The 19,761-nt window shown below is 44.7% G+C and overlaps 1 protein-coding gene across 2 annotated transcripts in view; it reads left to right on the forward strand.

The window, feature by feature from the left end:
* MAB21L4 (mab-21 like 4) overlaps positions 1 to 19,761 on the forward strand; it is a 99,869-nt gene that overhangs the window by 15,974 nt on the left and 64,134 nt on the right. For both annotated transcript variants that reach the window (XM_030216874.1, XM_030216875.1), the window contains exon 2: positions 11,666 to 11,897. In XM_030216874.1, coding sequence (XP_030072734.1) covers positions 11,666 to 11,897 — 232 coding nt within the window. The remainder of the gene's footprint in view (positions 1 to 11,665; positions 11,898 to 19,761) is intronic.

Consider the following 19,761-nt stretch of genomic DNA (forward strand, 5'->3'; position numbering starts at 1 on the left):
TGCACCTGTAAAAAATGCCTTTTTAAAATTTTTGCCGAAAAATAGATGAGCGGCAAAATGAAAGTTGCTACACGTCCATTTTGGGTCTAAGACCTTACCGCCAGCCATTGACCTAGTGGTAAGGTTTCACAAGGTAACCATCCGGTAATCGTCTACGTGTGTAGAATGATGATACTGCCTGGTTTTTGCCACATGCCAGAAAATAAAAATTATTTTCTGGCACGCGTAGTGGATGCGCGTAAAAATTGAAATTACCTCAAGGGCCACACAGTAGTAGCCAGGCGGTAACTCAAAATTGACACGTGTTGGGCACGCGTAGGCGCCTATGAGGATTAGTAAAAGGGCCCCTTTGTGTTTTTGAGCTTGCAGATAATAGTGTACACTAGAGTGTGTTCTCTTTGCAAAGAGGGTGCACTCATTCAGAAAGTGTGCACTTTATCCAGATAGTGCATGCCTGTGCAAACCATCACATATGCATGTACTACTGCGAAAGAGTGCACACTTTTTTTTGTAAGAGCGTACATTACAGAGTCATAGCTAGGTGGGACCACGGGGGCATGGGCCCCCACAGATTTAGTCCTGGTCCCCTCCACTTTTGACCCTTCTCCTCGCCGATCCTCCCCCGCCACTTTCGACCCCACCCCCCCCACCCCCGCTGCCACAAGGTACCTTTGCTGGCGGGGGTCCCCAACCCCGCCAGCCTTAGTCTTCTTCAGCGCCTGTCTCCGGCGCGTTCACTCACTTTGCTGATCTGTGCTGTGAGTCCTGAAGTCCAGCACGTCCTGCATGTTCCTTTAAGTGGGAACGTGCAGGACATCAGGACTCGCAGCACAGATCAGCGAAGTGAGCGAACGTGCTGGAGATCAGCGCCGCCGCTGCAGAAGACTAAGGCTGGCGGAGGTTGGGGACCCCCGCCAACAAAGGTACCTTGCAGCGGTGTGGGGGGGGGGTCAAAAGTGGTGGTAGAGGGTCGATGGCAGCGGCGGGGGGGAGGGGTTTGAAAGTGGCGGGGGGGTCGGCGGCTGGCGGAGGTGGGCTAAAATGTGCCCTCCCACCTTGGACTCTGGATCCCTCTCCCTCCAAGGTCTGTCTTCGCTCCTGGTACATTCATTACAAAAAGAGCATTTTTTGAAACAGCATGCACTCTTATGGACATTGCCCCTGAAACAAAAATAAAGACTAACCAGAGCAAAACAGAACAAAATGAACCATGCTGCACATAACACAGCAAATGAGATGAAGCAAAATATTTTGAGCTACCTTTCCCTAATCACTACCATATGAAAGGAGAAAGTCCCCACCCGGGGAACTCCTTTATTGAGTTTATCAGAAAAATTGCAAAAGCCATTACATTTAAGTTGGAGGATAAACTCAGGGTAGACAATTTAACATCCTATAATTTCTCCCCCTCCCCCCGCCCCCAAGGAAACTTTAACAGGGCCCATTCATAGAATTCTTAAGGATTTGTGCTGATGAGCTTAAAATCTAAGTGGTTATGTGCCCCATCAATAACATGCGGCTTATGTAAACTTGCAGAATGTGTCAGTGGCAGAAATGGGATTCGAGTTACCTGCAGCAGGGCTCATAGGAATAAAATGGGAACTGCTGCAGATAAGTTGAGTTAATCTTTAGTAAAAAATCCCCTAGGTCTCATGACTCAGCCTGCTGCTCTATGCACTAGGCCATTCCTCCTCCATTAATAATCTGGAAAGAACAAGGATTGAGATAGTTAGAATTAGAGATGAGACCAGTTTGTGGCACCAAAGGATTGAAGTTTGATAACCCCACCTTTAAGCATTTCTCCGTTCCACAGATCTGTTGAACTGAAGGTTTGTTCCATAATAGTTTAGGAAGAATTGATAATTGTGAAGCCACATCCAATAAGGGGCATATGGGGCCTTATTGTATATAGGTTATAATCTTACATTTACACTCCTAAAATTTATGCTCCTAAATTAAGAGCATAATCTATTTTTGAGCATAGAGTACGCTCATAATTTAAAAGCATAAACTTAGGAGCATAAATTTAGGAGCATGACCTTTACAGAATAAGACCCATGATACCTACATCTGACTTTGGATGTTTTATGGAAAACGTCCAAGAATCCAAGAGCTAACATGGCCATTTTCAAAACAGAAAAATGTCTATCTTTTTGTTTCAAAAACGGCCATTTGCTAGACGTTGTGCTCAATGTGTCTGTCTTTTTGGACCATTAAAAAATATATATATCCAAGTGACAAATGCACAAAATCAAGCCACTGGGATATAGGAGGAGCCAGCATTCTTAGTAGACTGGCCAGACAGACAACCCAGCAGAGCAGTGGGGCACCCTAGAGTGCACTGCTGTGGACTTCATATAAAAGGTCTCAGGTACACATCTCACCATTACCCTCTTATATTGTATGGGGAGCCCTCCAAAACCCACCAAATACCTGTGCCCAACTATACACCACTATAATAGCCCTTATGGCTTCAGGTGTCACCTATATGTGGGTATAGTGGGTTTTGGAGGACTCACACTTTCCACCACAAGTGTACCAGATAGAATGGGATATGGGCCTGGAAGCCTTCTTTACAGTGCACTGCATCGACTACTAGGCTACTCCAGGGACCTGCTTGCTGCTCTAATAAAACTAGATGTAACATCTGATGCTGTCATAGAGGCTGGTATGTACTGTTTCTTTCACAAATTTGGGGGTGGGGGTAATGGGGGTGGTGGGGGGTCATGCCTTGATCCCTCCAGTGATCATCTGGTAATTTAGGGCACCTTTTTATTCTTAGTCGTGAGCAAAACAGGTCTAGACCAAAACCCAAATTGTAGCCCTGGACGTTTTTGTTTTGCTCCATTATGGCAGAAAAACATCCACATTTTGGAAATGCCCAAATCCTGCCCCCAACACGCCCCAGACACACCCCCTTGTGATATACATGCATTGCAGATGAACTACATAGAAAAGCATCTTTAAAATGTGTTTTGAAAGTAGTAATTTGGACGTTTTGGCAAATAAAACATCCAAATTCTACTTTGTGACGCATTTTGGATGTTTTTCTGTTTCAAAAATGAGCTCCAATATATTACAACAAAGCATAAAAGAAATGAAATGAGGAACAGGCCAGGATATGAGTGATACTTCAGCAATACTGGTTTGGTACCAACCAAGTTTCCATCATACAAACTATGTCAGCTTTATCTAAATGTACCATCAAATTGTCCTGGAAGAGTACCTTGGCCAGGCTTTTAGCATCAGAAAATACTTACCAAGGAGCTCTCTTACCTCTTTGAGGCCAATATGGTGAAAACCTGTTCCACCAGAGGAAAGAGGCAGGGATGCTACTCCAAATATTTCCTGATCACAAAGGAGATGAGGGAATTTGGTCCCATCCTAGACCTACAGGCCTCAAACCAGTATCTAGTAACAGAAAAGATCTGGATGGTTTCCCTAGGCACCCTCATTCCCTGTCTAAAAAGAGGAGACTGGTTATATTCTCTGGACTTAAGGGATGCTCACACCCATGGGCATAGTTTGGGGGGGGCAAGGGGGGCATTGCCCCCCCAAACGCAGGGCCAGCGTGGCGCAACACAGAAGGCAGTTCTCGGATGGTCCCTCCTTCCCGCCCTCAGCTCCCCGATTGACAGCCCTCCTCTCCATTGCTTCCCCCACCCCCCCCCCACACTTTTAACCCTTTTACTTTCAGGTGTAGCGACGGCAGTGAAGATAACAACACAGCGGGCTAGCCTCCAGCTTCTCCATTCCCTCACACAGTGTCCCGCCTTCTGCGATGAGGTATTTCCTGTTTCTGCGAGGGCGGGACACTGTGTGAGGGAAGGGAGAAGCTGGAGCCTAGCCTGCTGTGTTGTCTTCTCCACTGCCGTCGCTGCACCTCAAAGTAAAAGGGTTAAACGCGCGGGGGGGGGGGGGGGCAGGAAGGAACGTAGAGGAGGGCTGTTGGGGAGGGTAGGGAGAATCGCTGGACATGGATGGGAGGGGAGGGCAGGAGGAGAGAAGAGATCACTGGACATGGAGAGGAGGGCAGGGTATGGGGAGAGAAGAGATCGCTGGACATGGAGAGGAGGACAGAGCAGGGGGAGAGAAGAGATCGCTGGACATGGAGAGGAGGGCAGGGGGAGAGAAGAGATCGCTGGAGAGGAAAGGAGGGGAGGGCAGGGAAGAGAGGAGAATTGCTGGACATGGATGGATGGAGGGGACAGGGGAGAGAGCAAATTTGCTGCATATGGATGGATGGAGGAGAGGGCAGGGGAGAATGGAGAGTTGCTGGACATGAATGGATGGAGGGGAGGGAAGTCAGGAAGGAGATGCACATGGATGGAGGGGAGGTAAAAGAGGAGAAATGCTGGACATGGATGTAGTGGAGGGCAGGGGAGGGAGGAGAAATGTTGGACAAGGATGGAGAGAAGGAAAGACAAAGGAAGGAGATGCACACAGATGGAGGGGAAGGGAGAGAGGAGAAATGCTGGACATGGATGGAGAGGAGGAAAGACAGAGGAAGTAGATGCACATGGATGGAGGGGAGGGGAGGGGGTTGAGGAGAATGCTGGATTCAGATGGAGGGGAAATTGCTGAATTTAAGGGCTGGATCGGAACAATTTGAGGGCAGATGCTGAAACTGGAGGAAGGACAGGGCTACAGATGGTAGACAGGACGCATAAGGACACAGGAGGATGGTGGACATGGTGAGAGAAAAAATATCAAATGGAAAGAAGACACTGCATAAAACAGAAGACACTGGGACCAAAGCAAATAGAAAAAACTAAATGATCAGACAACAAAGGTAGAAAAAAGTATTTTATTCAGAATTTATTAATTGGAATAGGTCAGCTTTTGGAAATGTGCATCTGTGATGTTTTATTTATTTATTTATTTGTTGCATTTGTACCCCACATTTTACCACCTATTTGCAGGCTCAATGTGGCTTACGTAGTACCGTGAGGTGTTACCACCTCCGGTGATGAAACAAATACAGAGTGATGTTAAAGAGAATGGGATATATGCGTTACAGACACATTAGAGGAACGAGAGAGGACGAGTTATGTAATGTTCATTGCAAGTTTTGGTTTTGTTGTGTTGCTGAATTCAGGCACTTAAGTTGGGTCAGTAGGGTATGCTTTTTCGAACAGTGATTTCCGGAAGTTGAGATGGTCGTGCGTTGTCTTTATGGCTTTCCGTAATGCATTCCATAGTTGCGAGCATATATAGGAGAAGTTGGATCCATAAATTGATTTGTACTTGAGTCCTTTGCAGCTAGGGTGGTGAAGATTTAGGTATGTTTGTGATGTTCTGATTGTGTTTCTGGTTGGCAGGTCTATGAGGTCAGTCATATAACCTGAGGCTTCGCCATAGATAATCTTGTTGACTAGGGTGCAGATTTTGAAAGTAATACGTTCTTTGACTGATTGGGAGCCAGTGCAGTTTTTCTCGTAGGGGTTTGGCACTGTCGAATCGCGATTTTCCAAATATAAGCCTGGCTGCTCTGTTTTGAGCAGTCTGTAGTTTCTTTATGAGTTGTTCTTTGCATCCCACATAAAGTCCGTTGCAATAGTCAGCATGGCTGAGTACCATTGATTGTATCTGGTTGCGGAAGGTTGCCCTTGGGAAGAATGGTTTCACACGTTTAAGTTTCCACATTGAGTGGAACATTTTCTTGATTGTAGAGTTAACTTGGGTCTCGAGTGTAAGGTTTTGGTCAATTGTGACACCAAGGATTTTCAGGCTATCTGAAATGGGGAGGGCGTAATCTGGGGTGACTAAGTTTGTGGGTATGTTCGTGTTGTATTGTGATGAGAGGATAAGGCAGTGTGTTTTTTCTGTATTGAGTTTTAGTTGGAATGCGTTTGCCCATGAGTTCATGATATGGAAGCCAAGGTTGATTTCGTTGGTGATTTCTGTCAGATCATGTTTGAAAGGGATGTATATTGTGACGTCGTCTGCATAGATGATTGGGTTAAGGCCCTGAGTGGATAAGGACTTGGCTAATGGGGTCATCATTAGGTTGAAAAGGATCGGTGATAGTGGTGATCCTTGAGGTACTCCGCAGTCTGCCTTCCAAGGTAATGATATATTAGTGTTTACTTTCACTTGGAATGTTCTGGTGGTTTCAATTTTTCTAGTATTACTGCATGCTGAGTCTGACTTCTTGAGGTAACTTTCCAGTTCAGTATTTTGCCTTCATATTTTTTTTATTTCTAGTTCCTTGTGTCATATCTGTTGTGTCATGTGTTTTTCATGTGTGATCAAGGTGCAGTATTCTGCTAGTGTTTTTTTTTTTTGTCACTAGGTAGTGTACTGGTGTTTTAGAGCCCGGTGTAATTACAGTGCTGCCTTTACACGCATAAGGTTGTAGCTCATCCTGTCCTTGGAATTAGTGCTGTTTTGGTTTGGTAAGGATATGAGTGGGTTTTTGCACAAGTTTGTGTATAGTGTTTTGCAGTGGAGAGATTGTGTGTTGGCCTTACTGAGGTGGCACCAAAACATCAGAAAGGGTGTAGAGCCTAAATCATGACACACTGCCTCTTGAAGGATCTACATATAGAGCTTATGCATTTCTAAGGTCTACACTGGCATGGGATGGGAAAGGGGGTGAAGTAATACTACTGGAGAGGAAGAGGGAGTTCTAGATAAGGAGGAAAGTAGGAAGGAAGGAAGGGAGAAAGAGCTGGATTTGGGGGAATAACCATAATGAATATGTATGAGATATCTCATACATATTCATTATTAACCAACAGCAACAAGTACCCTTAATTTAAATCCAGTCACTATAAATTAGTCTATTTCAAATGTAACTGCAATAAATTGAAAAACATTTATCACTTTATCAATATTACCAAATTTATTGATTTATTCATATCTTGCTTATATGACCTGAAAGCCTATTGATAGAAGAGACGGAACCTTGATACAGCACTATGTTCGAAACATGAATTCATGTCGGAATAGATGTCTCCGAGATGAACAGTTGTCATGAATGAAACTTAATAGAAACTAAGAAGAAAAGAGTTTATTTCAAAGCTAAGTACAATTTTGCAGATTTTGAATATTGGATTAAGCTGTTTGAAGCAAAAAAGAGTCTTTAAAAATATATGAAAAATATGAATATGGAAGGAACGGCTGAAGGACGATATGATAGAGGTCTACAAAATCCTGAATAGACTGGTTTAAAAAAGTTTTGGACATGTTGCTGGAGGTAAAGTCTATAAACTGTTCTTACTTCAGACAGGGGGAAAGCCACTGCTTATCCCAGGGATTAATAGCATGGAATCTTGCTGCTACTTGGGATTTTGCCAGGTACTTGTAAACTGGATTGGCCACTGTTGGATGTAGGGTACTGGGCTAGATGGACCTTTGATTTGACCCAGTATAGCAATTCTTATATTCTTATGTAATGTCAGTGATTGGATAGGTAAGTGGCTTGGAGGGGCATTTTCGAAAGAAACATCCAAGTTCCGATTTGGACGTCTTTGCAAAACATCGAAATCCTGCTGCAGGGAAAAACCATATTTTTGAAAAAAGATGGACGTCCATCTTTTGTTTCGAAAATACTGTCAGAGACGTCCAAATCCTTAAATTTGGACGTTCTTAGATTTGGACATCCCTAGACATGGACGTCTTTGATTTACGGCAATTTTTGAAACTAAAGACATCCATGTTAAAAGCGTCCAAATGCAAGCCATTTGGACGTGGGAGGAACCAGCAATTGTAGTGCACTGGTCCCCCTCACATGCCAGGACACCAACTGGGCACCCTAGGGAGCACTGCAGTGGACTTCATAAATGCTCCCGGGAACATAGCTCCCTCACCTTGTGTGCTAATCCCCTCAAAATCCACTACCCACAACTGTACACCACTACCATAGCCCTTATGGGTGAAGGGGGCACCTATATATGGGTACAGTGGGTTTGTTGTGGGGTTTGGAGAGCTTGCTGTTTCCTCCACAAATGTAACAGGTGGGGGGGGGGGTTATGGGCCTGGGTCCGCCTGTCTGAAGTGCACTGCAGAACCCACTAAAACTGCTCCTGGGACCTTCATGCGCTGTCATGGACCTGAATATGACATCTGAGGCTGGCATAGAGGCTGGCACGACATATTTTTAAAGATGTTTTTTGATAACTGATCAACCTTTGGACGTCTCTGCTAAATTAGAAGCTTCAACAACAGACTTAACAACATCAGCAACTCTGTTAGTAACATTGGCATTATCGTTAGATAAAGCCTTGATTATGAAAAAGTTTTTTAGAAATAGAGAGAAAACTTCCTTGGGTTTCAATGTCCGTATATTTCCTGATGTGTCTAGAGACACTAAAAAAAAAAACGAAGACAATTTCCAGCTAGGAGCTACATTTCTTTTACATTATCCTTGCAAGTGTATAATTTGTTATCAGTCGGTTAAGTATGTTTTTTTTTAATCTATACAGCTTTCTGAATTTATCTCAGCTAGAAGGTCTTAGAGGTTAAGCATTGAATTTGTAAATGGATACCAAAGCGACCTGTCTTAATTTCTTATTGTAATAATTGGTAAAATCTCCGCATTGTTAATCTTGGATCTATATGGTGGACTAGAGTGTACTTTGTTAAATATTTTGCTTTCTTTATTTAAAAATGTTTTATTTCAGACAAATGTACCTTTACTGTTTCAAGTGTAATACTTGTTTAAAAGTTGAAACTAATAAATATAAAAAAAAAAAAAAAAAAAGATGTTTTTTGAGGGTGGGAGAGGGTTAGTGACCACTGGGGGAGTAATGGGAGGTCATCCCCGATTCTCTCCGGTGGTCATGTGGTCATTTCGGGCACCTTTTTGAGCCTTATTCGTAAAAAAACCACGTCCGGGTGAAAATGGCCAAGTGTTCGTCAGGGACGTCCTTGCTTTTTTCGATTATGGGTCACAGACGTCCAAGTGTTAGGCACGCCCAAGTCCCGCCTTCACTACGCCTCTGACACGCCCCCTTGAAATTTGGACGTCCTTTGCGATGGACTGCAGTTGGAGACGTCCAAAATTGGGTTTCAATTATACCGATTTTGACGTCTCTATGAGAAGGATGTCCATCTTCCGATTTATGTCAAAAGATGGACGTCCTTCTTCTTAGAGTATTCTCTAAGTATTGTGCAAATGCACAATTTGATGAGTAGGTAGTTTGTGTGGGATTGTGTGACCAGTAATTGGGTGGAATTTAGTGGCTAGGTGGATGTGAGCAGAGAGGATGTAAGTGAGAGTGATATGACTTTTGGTATGGGGTGCAGAAGGGTGTGTATGAGTGTGGAGGGTATAGCTGTCAGTGTTTATCTGGAGTGTGGAGGGTCTCTGAGTGTACGGTGGGGTGGGGTGGGGTGGGGGAGTTCAGAGGAGTGAGGGTTAATGTAAGTTAATGTGGGTTCAGGAGAATGTTGGAGGGTATAGGGGTGAGTGTGACTGTGGGTATGGGTTGTATTTTCAGCTGATCTGGTCAGTATATCAAGTTAAAAGTGTTGGAACTGACTGTAATGTTATCATCATTTTCAGCAGTGCTATCTGTTTAAATGCTTTACACCACCTTGAGTGAATTCCTTCAAAAAGGCGGTAAATAAATCCTAATAATTAAATAAATAAATAAATAAATACATAGTGCTGCTGAATATGACCACTGATGGTGAGTACTAGTGCTATTTATGATCAGAATTAGATATGCTATTTAGGAGGTGATGATGTTAGATAACTGGGAAAAAATGGATCTATGATAGAATCATGATGAAGCCGACAAGCAGATAGGTGATCTAGAGGGGAATAATCGAACGGCGCCGGCGAAATACATGGCTGGCAATGTACTTTGGCAGCGCCGCAAACAGCTGGCCAGACCTGTATTTTTTAAAAAGATGGCCGGCTATCTTTTGTTTTGCTAATACGGTTCCAGCCAGGCAAATGAATTGGATTTGGCCGGGGTTTGAGATGGCTGGCTTCGTTTTTTAGCGATAATGGAAAGTTATGTCGGCCATCTCAAACCCCGACCAAATCCAAGGCATTTGGCTGTGGGAGGAGCCAGCATTTTTAGTGCACTGGCCCCCCTGACATGGCAGGACACCAACCGGGCTCCCTAGGGGTCACTGCGGTGGACTTCAGAAAAGCTCCCATGTTCATAACTCCCTTACTTTGGGAGCTGAGTCCCCCAACCCCCCCCCCCAAACCCCACTACCCACAAATGTAGTGCACCCACTAAAACTGCTCCAGGGACCTGCATACAGCCTCTAGGACTTATTGCTGCTGTATAACTTTGGCACACCAGTTCACACCTGAAGACTAATCTCTCTGAAAAAGTCCTTTCTTGAAATAAGCATGTTTACTCACAGTTAACTGCAGATCAGAGGTTGTGCCCCACTGGCAAAGAGTCCCCTGGTACTAAGATTAGCAGTAGGTCAGAGCTGGCACAATGGTGTACAATACCCTCTTTCAGCACCATTCAAGGTAATAACTAAGTTCTCTAACGTAGGTAACACAGGAAAGGGAACTAAAAGTGGCTTACAAAAATGGCCACTACCGCATGGACTACAACAGGAAACAGAACAGGGCACACTCTGACCCAGTAAGCAGGGAGAAAGCACCAGGGGAGTAGAGCCTACCAACTACCAATACCTACACCCACCACAATGCATTGCTAATGTGACTCTGCAGTGCAAATAACAGAAAAGGTGTCACACTCACCCCAGAGCCACATCACAAGCAGGAAAAGGCTGTCGGAGGACAGAACACATTCTGCTGTCATGGAGGTGGGTATAAACAAAAAAAACAGCACCACGGGCCTTTAAAAATGGAACACAGTTCTTTAATGAATGAGCCTTGACAAAAAGACACGAGACGGGCCGTGTTTCGGTGACTAGCACCTGCGTCAGGGGTCACAGTGATGACGTGGAAAACTTGGGGAACTGGTCCCCCTCACATGCCAGGACACCACTGTGACCCCTGACGCAGGTGCTAGTCACCGAAACACGGCCCGTGTCGGGTCTTTTTGTCAAGGCTCATTCATTAAAGAACTGTGTTCCATTTTTAAAGGCCCGTGGTGCTGTTTTTTTTGTTTGGACTTTAGTTTGTACTTCGTTCCCTCTCTTTTGTTATATGGAGGTGGGTATGGCATTTGAGGCTAGCATACAGGCTCGAAAAAAAGTGTTTAAAGTGTTTTTTTTTGGTGGGAGGGAGTTAGTGACCACTGGGGGAGTAAGGGGAGGTCATCTCCGCTTCCTTCCGGTGGTCATCTGGTCAGTTTGGGCACCTTTTTGAGGCTTGGTCGTGAAAATAAAAGGACCAAGTAAAGCCAGTGAAATACTGCTTAACACTGTATTTTTTTTTCCATTATCCGCGAAAGCTGGCTATCTGGTAGCCACGCCCATACCCGCCCATGTCCCGTCTTCGCTTCGCCGCTGACACGCCTCTTTGAACTTTCGCCGGCGAGGTGGCGGTGATGCTGTCAAAAAAAGCAGCTTTCGATTATACCGATTTCGCCGCTTTTCCCAGATCGCCGGCCATCTCCCGATTTGTGTCAGGAAATGGCCGGCGATCACTTTCGATTATAAGCTGGCTGGTGAAGTAAATTATTTGCTGAGACTTAGGGGAAGAAATAATGAAAGCAATGAAAATTTAGGACTAAAGGAAAGAATGCACTGACTTAATATGATTTTCCTTACTCAGGAGACCTTTGTGCTGTGGACTTGAACAAAGACAGTTTACAGATACTGCTTCTGGTACAGTGTGGTGTGAAGATGGTCCATTTTAACATTGTCCCTGTTGTGAAGAGGCAAGAGGGCACAATCAAGCTGGAAAGGAAACATAAAGGAAAAGTAGGAGGTTTTCTACAGGATAAATTGCAGACAGCATTAACTCTAGGTGCTGATCTGGTACCTGCAACTCACTATCAATGGAGGTAAATACAACCCAAAGCATGTTTATATTTTCATTGGTAACATCTAAGGACCAAGCCTAGATAGTGCTATATCAAAAGGGATAGCCTGAACTAGTACTGGTTTTACTTAGACTACATATAAGAACTTATAGTTACAGGGCCCAATATTAAAAAAAAAAATTAACTGAGCATGAGAGGCTCTTGCCCAGTTAAATTGCATTAAGTGGGTCAGGAGGGGATATTCAAAGGCACTTAGTCAGGCAGTGCCACTGAATATCCCCTCTGACTACCATGGCATTGTCCAAGCAGTACCTGTGAGGAGCCAGGAATTATATGGGCCAGGGTGATATTCAGTTCTGGTTCCCGCTTAGCTAAACAGGAAAGTAGGATTGCTTAAAAAGCGGCCCTATCTTTACCTGGTTAGTTATGCAAGTACAGTGCCAAATATTGACTGAACCCACATACAGTGGGGGAAATAAGTATTTGATCCCTTGCTGATTTTGTAAGTTTGCCCACTGACAAAGACATGAGCAGCCCATAATTGAAGGGTAGGTTATTGGTAACAGTGAGAGATAGCACATCACAAATTAAATCCGGAAAATCACATTGTGGAAAGTATATGAATTTATTTGCATTCTGCAGAGGGAAATAAGTATTTAATCCCTCTGGCAAACAAGACCTAATACTTGGTGGCAAAACCCTTGTTGGCAAGCACAGCGGTCAGACGTCTTCTGTAGTTGATGATGAGGTTTGCACACATGTCAGGAGGAATTTTGGTCCACTCCTCTTTGCAGATCATCTCTAAATCATTAAGAGTTCTGGGCTGTCGCTTGGCAACTCGCAGCTTCAGCTCCCTCCATAAGTTTTCAATGGGATTAAGGTCTGGTGACTGGCTAGGCCACTCCATGACCCTAATGTGCTTCTTCCTGAGCCACTCCTTTGTTGCCTTGGCTGTATGTTTTGGGTCATTGTCGTGCTGGAAGACCCAGCCACGACCCATTTTTAAGGCCCTGGCGGAGGGAAGGAGGTTGTCACTCAGAATTGTACGGTACATGGCCCCATCCATTCTCCCATTGATGCGGTGAAGTAGTCCTGTGCCCTTAGCAGAGAAACACCCCCAAAACATAACATTTCCACCTCCATGCTTGACAGTGGGGACGGTGTTCTTTGGGTCATAGGCAGCATTTCTCTTCCTCCAAACACGGCGAGTTGAGTTCATGCCAAAGAGCTCAATTTTTGACTCATCTGACCACAGCACCTTCTCCCAATCACTCTCGGCATCATCCAGGTGTTCACTGGCAAACTTCAGACGGGCCGTCACATGTGCCTTCCGGAGCAGGGGGACCTTGCGGGCACTGCAGGATTGCAATCCGTTATGTCGTAATGTGTTACCAATGGTTTTCGTGGTGACAGTGGTCCCAGCTGCCTTGAGATCATTGACAAGTTCCCCCCTTGTAGTTGTAGGCTGATTTCTAACCTTCCTCATGATCAAGGATACCCCACGAGGTGAGATTTTGCGTGGAGCCCCAGATCTTTGTCGATTGACAGTCATTTTGTACTTCTTCCATTTTCTTACTATGGCACCAACAGTTGTCTCCTTCTCGCCCAGCGTCTTACTGATGGTTTTGTAGCCCATTCCAGCCTTGTGCAGGTGTATGATCTTGTCCCTGACATCCTTAGACAGCTCCTTGCTCTTGGCCATTTTGTAGAGGTTAGAGTCTGACTGATTCACTGAGTCTGTGGACAGGTGTCTTTCATACAGGTGACCATTGCCGACAGCTGTCTGTCATGCAGGTAACGAGTTGATTTGGAGCATCTACCTGGTCTGTAGGGGCCAGATCTCTTACTGGTTGGTGGGGGATCAAATACTTATTTCCCTCTGCAGAATGCAAATAAATTCATATACTTTCCACAATGTGATTTTCCGGATTTAATTTGTGATGTGCTATCTCTCACTGTTACCAATAACCTACCCTTCAATTATGGGCTGCTCATGTCTTGGTCAGTGGGCAAACTTACAAAATCAGCAAGGGATCAAATACTTATTTCCCCCACTGTAACTTCTGGGTACCACCACTGACCTGGATATTCAGTGCTGGTGCCTACAAATGACTCAACACTCAATATCCAGGTCTAAATTAGACAGTTCCAGTCAGCATTTATAAAGAAGAACTGCCAAGTCAATATTAAGCCAATGGCGGTCAGCATTTTTAAAAATGCTGGCCCACCATTGGCATTATATTGACCCGGCAGTTCTTGGGAAGTGGAACTACAATCCATGCACGCAGTGGGAATAATACCAGTATGGGTTCAGCCTGTCCTTAATGGCATCAACTATATGGTATTTCTAAATGGAAATGAGTTTACCAGATATGGCATTCTTATCTAGAACTCAAGATCTCTCTAAACATGTACTCTATTACTTTGTCTTTGGAATTAATTTAAAAAACGTTCACAATATCTACTCCTGTTAGTTGGATACAGAAATGCCAACAGTGTTTTTTTGCTAACACAGACCCTGTCCTAAAACAAATCTGACACTGCCTCTCTTCCTTGCCTCTTTACTCTGTTAATTCTAGGTAACAGACAGACAGACATGATCTGCCCATTAGGTGTTCTAGAAACATTGGCTTGATATCATGATACATTGTACCAGGGAGTTTATTTTGTGTGAAAGTTTAGTTTTACATCCTGTGTTGCGGTACAAGTTTGATCACATAATACTTTTTAACCTCTTTTCAACTAAATATAGATTACATCTTAGTTCTTAGCTTAGTGCATTTGTGTTCTGTTGGCATACAACTTTGGATTCTAGAACTTATAACAGTAATGATTTTCTGCTGGGTCAAGCCAGGTCATTGACCTGGAATCTTTTTGCACTGCACATTTTAAGGCTCTACCAGATTTTTCAAAACAGGTGGTTGCACTTCCTAGTTGCTAATCTTCTGCTTGCGAGATCAGCAGGCAGGAAGATGTAGCCCAGTGTTTCCTAAGTCCATTCCTGGAGTACTCCTTGCCAGTCAAATTTTCAGGATATCCACAATGAATATGTATGAACTTGAAATGCATGCACTGCCTCCATTATATGCAGATCTCTTTGTGGATATCCTGATTTTCAAGGGCTACTCCATAACCAGGTTTTGGAAACACTGCAGTAGCCTGACAGTTTCAACAAGGAGGGGTGGGGTGGGGTGGACAAATAAAGACGATTATGGCAGAGGTAGTGAAAGAAAATAAATATAGCCCTTGATGATACCTCTGAGCTCTAGGACGGGTCTGAAGGAGCCCCTGTTTCTTGGCACCACAAAATAGATGGAATAGCATCCTCTGCCCTGGTCCTTGGGAGGCACCACTTCTACATCCTCCAGCTGGATGAAGAAATGTATTGGCCAACACCATAAGAGGAGATATTGAAGGCCTCTGAAATGGGTCCAAGCTGTAGCCTTGACTCACCACCTCCCAACACCCACTGGTCTAAGGTACATAAGAATTGCCATATTGGGAAAGACCAAAGGTCCATCAAGTCCAGCATCCTGTTTCCAACAGTGGCCAATCCAGGTCACAAATACCTGGCAAGATCCCTAAAAAGTATGAAACATTTTATACTACTTATTCCAGAAACAGTGGATTTTCCCCAAGTCCATTTAATAATGGTCTATGGACTTTTCCTTTAGGAAGCTGTCCAAACCATTTTTAAACTCCGCTAAGCTAACCGCCTTTACCACATTCTCTGGCAACGAATTCCAGAGTTTAATTACACGTTGAGTGAAGAAACATTTTCTCCAATTCGTTTTAAATGTACTACATTGTAGTTTCATCGCATGCCCCCTAGTCCTAGTATTTTTGGAAAGCGTAAACAGATGCTTCACATCTACCCGTTCAACTCCACTCATTATTTTATAGACCTCTATCATATCTCCTCTCAGCTGCCTTTTCTCCAAACTGAAGAGCACTAGCCACTTTAGCCTTTCCTCATAGGGAAGTAGTACCATCCCCTTTATCATTTTCATCGCCCTTCTCTGTACCTTTTCTAATTCTACTATATCTTTTTTGAGATGCAGCGACCAGAATTGAACACAATATTCGAGGTGCAGTCGCACCATGGAGCGATACAAAGGTATTATAACATCCTCATTTTTGTTTTCTATTCTTTTCCTAATAATACCTAACATTCTATTTGCTTTCTTAGCCGCAGCAGCACACTGAGTAGAAGGTTTCAACATATCATCAACGACGACATCTAGATCCCTTTCTTGGTCTGTGACTCCTAATGTGGAACCTTGCATGACGTAGCTATAATTCGGGTTCCTCTTTCCAACATGCATCACTTTGCACTTGCTCACATTAAATGTCATCTGCCATTTAAATGCCCAGTCTCCCAGTCTCATAAGGTCCTCTTGTAATTTTTCACAATCCTCCCGCGATTTAACGACTGAATAACTTTGTGTCATCAACAAATTTAGTTACCTCAGTAGTTACTTCCATCTCTAGGTCATTTATAAATATGTTAAAAAGCAGTGGTCCCAGCACACACCCCTGGGGAACCCCACTAACTACCCTTCTCCATTGAGAATACTGACCATTTAACCCTACTCTCTATTTTCTCTCTTTTAACTAGTTTTTAATCCACAATAGAACACTACCTCCTATCCCATAACTCTCCAATTTCCGAGTCTTTCATGAGGTACTTTGTCAAACGCCTTTTGAAAATCCAGATACACAATCCTGCTTATAATCGAACGAGAAAAACGCCCAAGTTCCGACCTAAATCGGGAGATGAACGTTTATCTCACAAAAACGAATAACGCGGTATAATCGAAAGCCGAACTTGGACGTTTTCAACTGCACTCCATCGCGGAAGTGTACAAAGTTGATGGGGGCGTGTCGGAGGCTTGGTGAAGGCGGGACTGAGGCATGGTTATCACCCGAACAGAGATGGGCGCCTTTCGCCGATAATGGGAAAAAAATATGCGTTTGTATCTAGAATTTAGGGCACTTTTCCTGGACCCTGTTTTTTCACGAATAAGGCCCCAAAAAGTGCCCTAAATGATCAGATTACCACCAGAGGGAATCGGGGATGACCTCCCCTGACTCCCCCAGTGGTCACTAACCCCCTCCCACCACAAAAAATGATGTTTCACAACTTTTTATTTTCACCCTCAAATGTCATACCCACCTCCCTGGCAGCAGTATGCAGGTCCCTGGAGCAGTTGTTAGGGGGTGCAGTGGACTTCAGGCAGGTGGACCCAGGCCCATCCCCCCCCTACCTGTTACAATTGTGCTGCTTAATGCTTAGTCGTCCAACCCCCCCAAACCCACTGTACCCACATGTAGGTGCCCCCCTTCACCCCTTAGGGCTATAGTAATGGTGTAGACTTGTGGGCAGTGGGTTTTGAGGGGGATTTGGGGGGGCTCAACACACAAGGGAAGGGTGCTATGCACCTGGGAGCTCTTTTACCTTTTTTTTGTTTTTGTAAAAGTGCCCCCTAGGGTGCCCGGTTGGTGTCCTGGCATGTGAGGGGGACCAGTGCACTACGAATCCTGGCCCCTCCCACGAACAAATGCCTTGGATTTATTCGTTTTTGAGCTGGGCGCTTTCATTTTCCATTATCGCTGAAAAACAAAAACGCCCAGCTCACAAATTGTCGAATAAAACATGGACGTCTATTTTTTTCAAAAATACGGTTCGGTCCGCCCCTTCACGGACCCGTTCTCGGAGATAAACGCCCATGGAGATAGACGTTTTCGTTCGATTATGCCCCTCAATATCAACCGGCTCACCTTTATCCACATGTTTGTTCACCCCTTCAAAGAAATGTAGTAGATTGGTGAGGCAAGATTTCCCTTCACTAAATCCATGTTGACTTTGTCTCATTAATCCATGCTTTTGAATATACTCTGTAATTCTGTTCTTTGTAATTCTGTTCTTTATAATAGTTTCTACCATTTTGCCTGGCACCAACGTCAGACTCACCGGTCTATAGTTTCCCGGATCTCCTCTGGAACCTTTTAAAAAAAATTGGCATTACATTGGCCCCCCTCCAATCTTCCGGTACCACGTTCGATTTTAAGGATAAATTATGTACTGCTAACAATAGCTCCGCAAGTTCATTTTTCAGTTCTATCAGTACTCTGGGATGAATACCATCCAAGAGATTTGCTACTCTTCAGTTCAGTTTGTAGAACTTCCTCATTATATCCTCCAGGTTTACAGAGAATTCATTAAGTTTCTCCGACTTGTCAGCTTCGAATACCATTTCTGGCACCGGTATCCCACCCAAATCTTCCTCGGTGAAGACTGAAGTAAAGAATCCATTTAATCTCTCTGCTATGGCTTTCTCTTCCCTGACCCCCTCCTTTTTTAATACGCGAAATATATTTGGCCTGGGCCTCCAGGATGGTGTTTTTGAAGTTTTTTTTTTCGCCATTCTTATCATTGTATCGTGAAGGGGCATAATCGAACGGGGGCACCCATCTATAAGGGCGCCCACCTCTAAGGACAGCATTGTAAAGTGGCATCCCCGACCATATTATCGAAACAATATGGGCGGCCATCTTTCGTTTTGATAATACGGTCGGGGACGGCCAAATCTCAACATTTGGGTCAACCATAGAGATGGCCGCCCTTAGAGATGGACGCCATTGGTTTTCGCCGATAATGGAAACTAAGGACGACCATCTCAAACCAGCCAAATCCAAGCCAATTGGTCATGGGAGGAGCCAACATTTGTAGTGCACTGGTCCCCCTCACATGCCAGGACACCAACCAGGCACCCTAGGGGGTACTGCAGTGGACTTCACAAATTGCTCCCAGGTGCATAGCTCCCTTACCTTGTGTGCTGAGCCCCCCCCCCAAAATCCACTACCCACAACTGTACACCACTACCATAGCCCTTACGGGTAAAGGGGGCACCTATATATGGGTACAGTGGGTTTGTTGTGGGTTTTGGAGAGCTAGCTGTTTCCTCCACAAATGTAACAGGTAGGGAGGGTATGGACCTGGGTCCGCCTGTCTGAAGTGCACTGCAGTACCCACTAAAACTGCTCCTGGGACCTTCATGCGCTGTCATGGGCCTGAATATGACATCTGAGGCTGGCATAGAGGCTGGCATGACATATTTTTAAATATTTTTTTGAGGGTGGGAGGGGGTTAGTGACCACTGGGGGAGTAATGGGAGGTCATCCCCGATTCCGGTGGTCATCTAGTCATTTTGGGCACCTTTTTGAGCCTTATTCGTAACAAAAACACGTCCGGGTGAAAACGTCCAAGTGTTCGTCAGGGACGTCCTTGCTTTTTTCGATTATGGGTCAAAGATGTCCAAGTGTTAGGCACGCCCAAGTTCCACCTTCACTACGCCTCTGACATGCCCCTTGAAACTTGGATGTCCCACTCTCCACAACTATGCACCACTACCATAACCCTTAAAGGATAATGGGGGGCACCTAGATGTGGGTACAGTGGGTTTCGGGTGTGTTTTGGAGGGCTCCCATTTACCAGCACAAGTGTAACAGGGGGGGGGGGGGATGGGCCTGGGTCCGCCTGCCTGAAGTGCTGGCATAGAGGCTGGCAAAAAAATGTTTTTACATTTTTTTTTTGGGTGGGAGGGAGTTGGTGACCACTGGGGGAGTAAGGGGAGGTGATCCCCGATTCCCTCTGGTGGTCATCTGGTCAGTTCGGGCACTTTTTCAAGGCTTGGTCATGAACAAAAAGGGACCAAGTAAAGTCAGCCAAATGCTCATCAGGGCCGCCCTTCTTTTTCCATTATCGGCCGAGGATGGCCATCTCTTAACCACGCCTCCGTCCCGCCTTCGGTACACTGCCAACACACCCCCTTGAACTTTGGCCGTCCCTGCGACAGAAAGCAGTTGAGGACGGCCAAAATCG

Source organism: Microcaecilia unicolor, chromosome 10 (assembly GCF_901765095.1).
Source record: "Microcaecilia unicolor chromosome 10, aMicUni1.1, whole genome shotgun sequence".
In the NCBI taxonomy this organism is placed as follows: domain Eukaryota; kingdom Metazoa; phylum Chordata; class Amphibia; order Gymnophiona; family Siphonopidae; genus Microcaecilia; species Microcaecilia unicolor.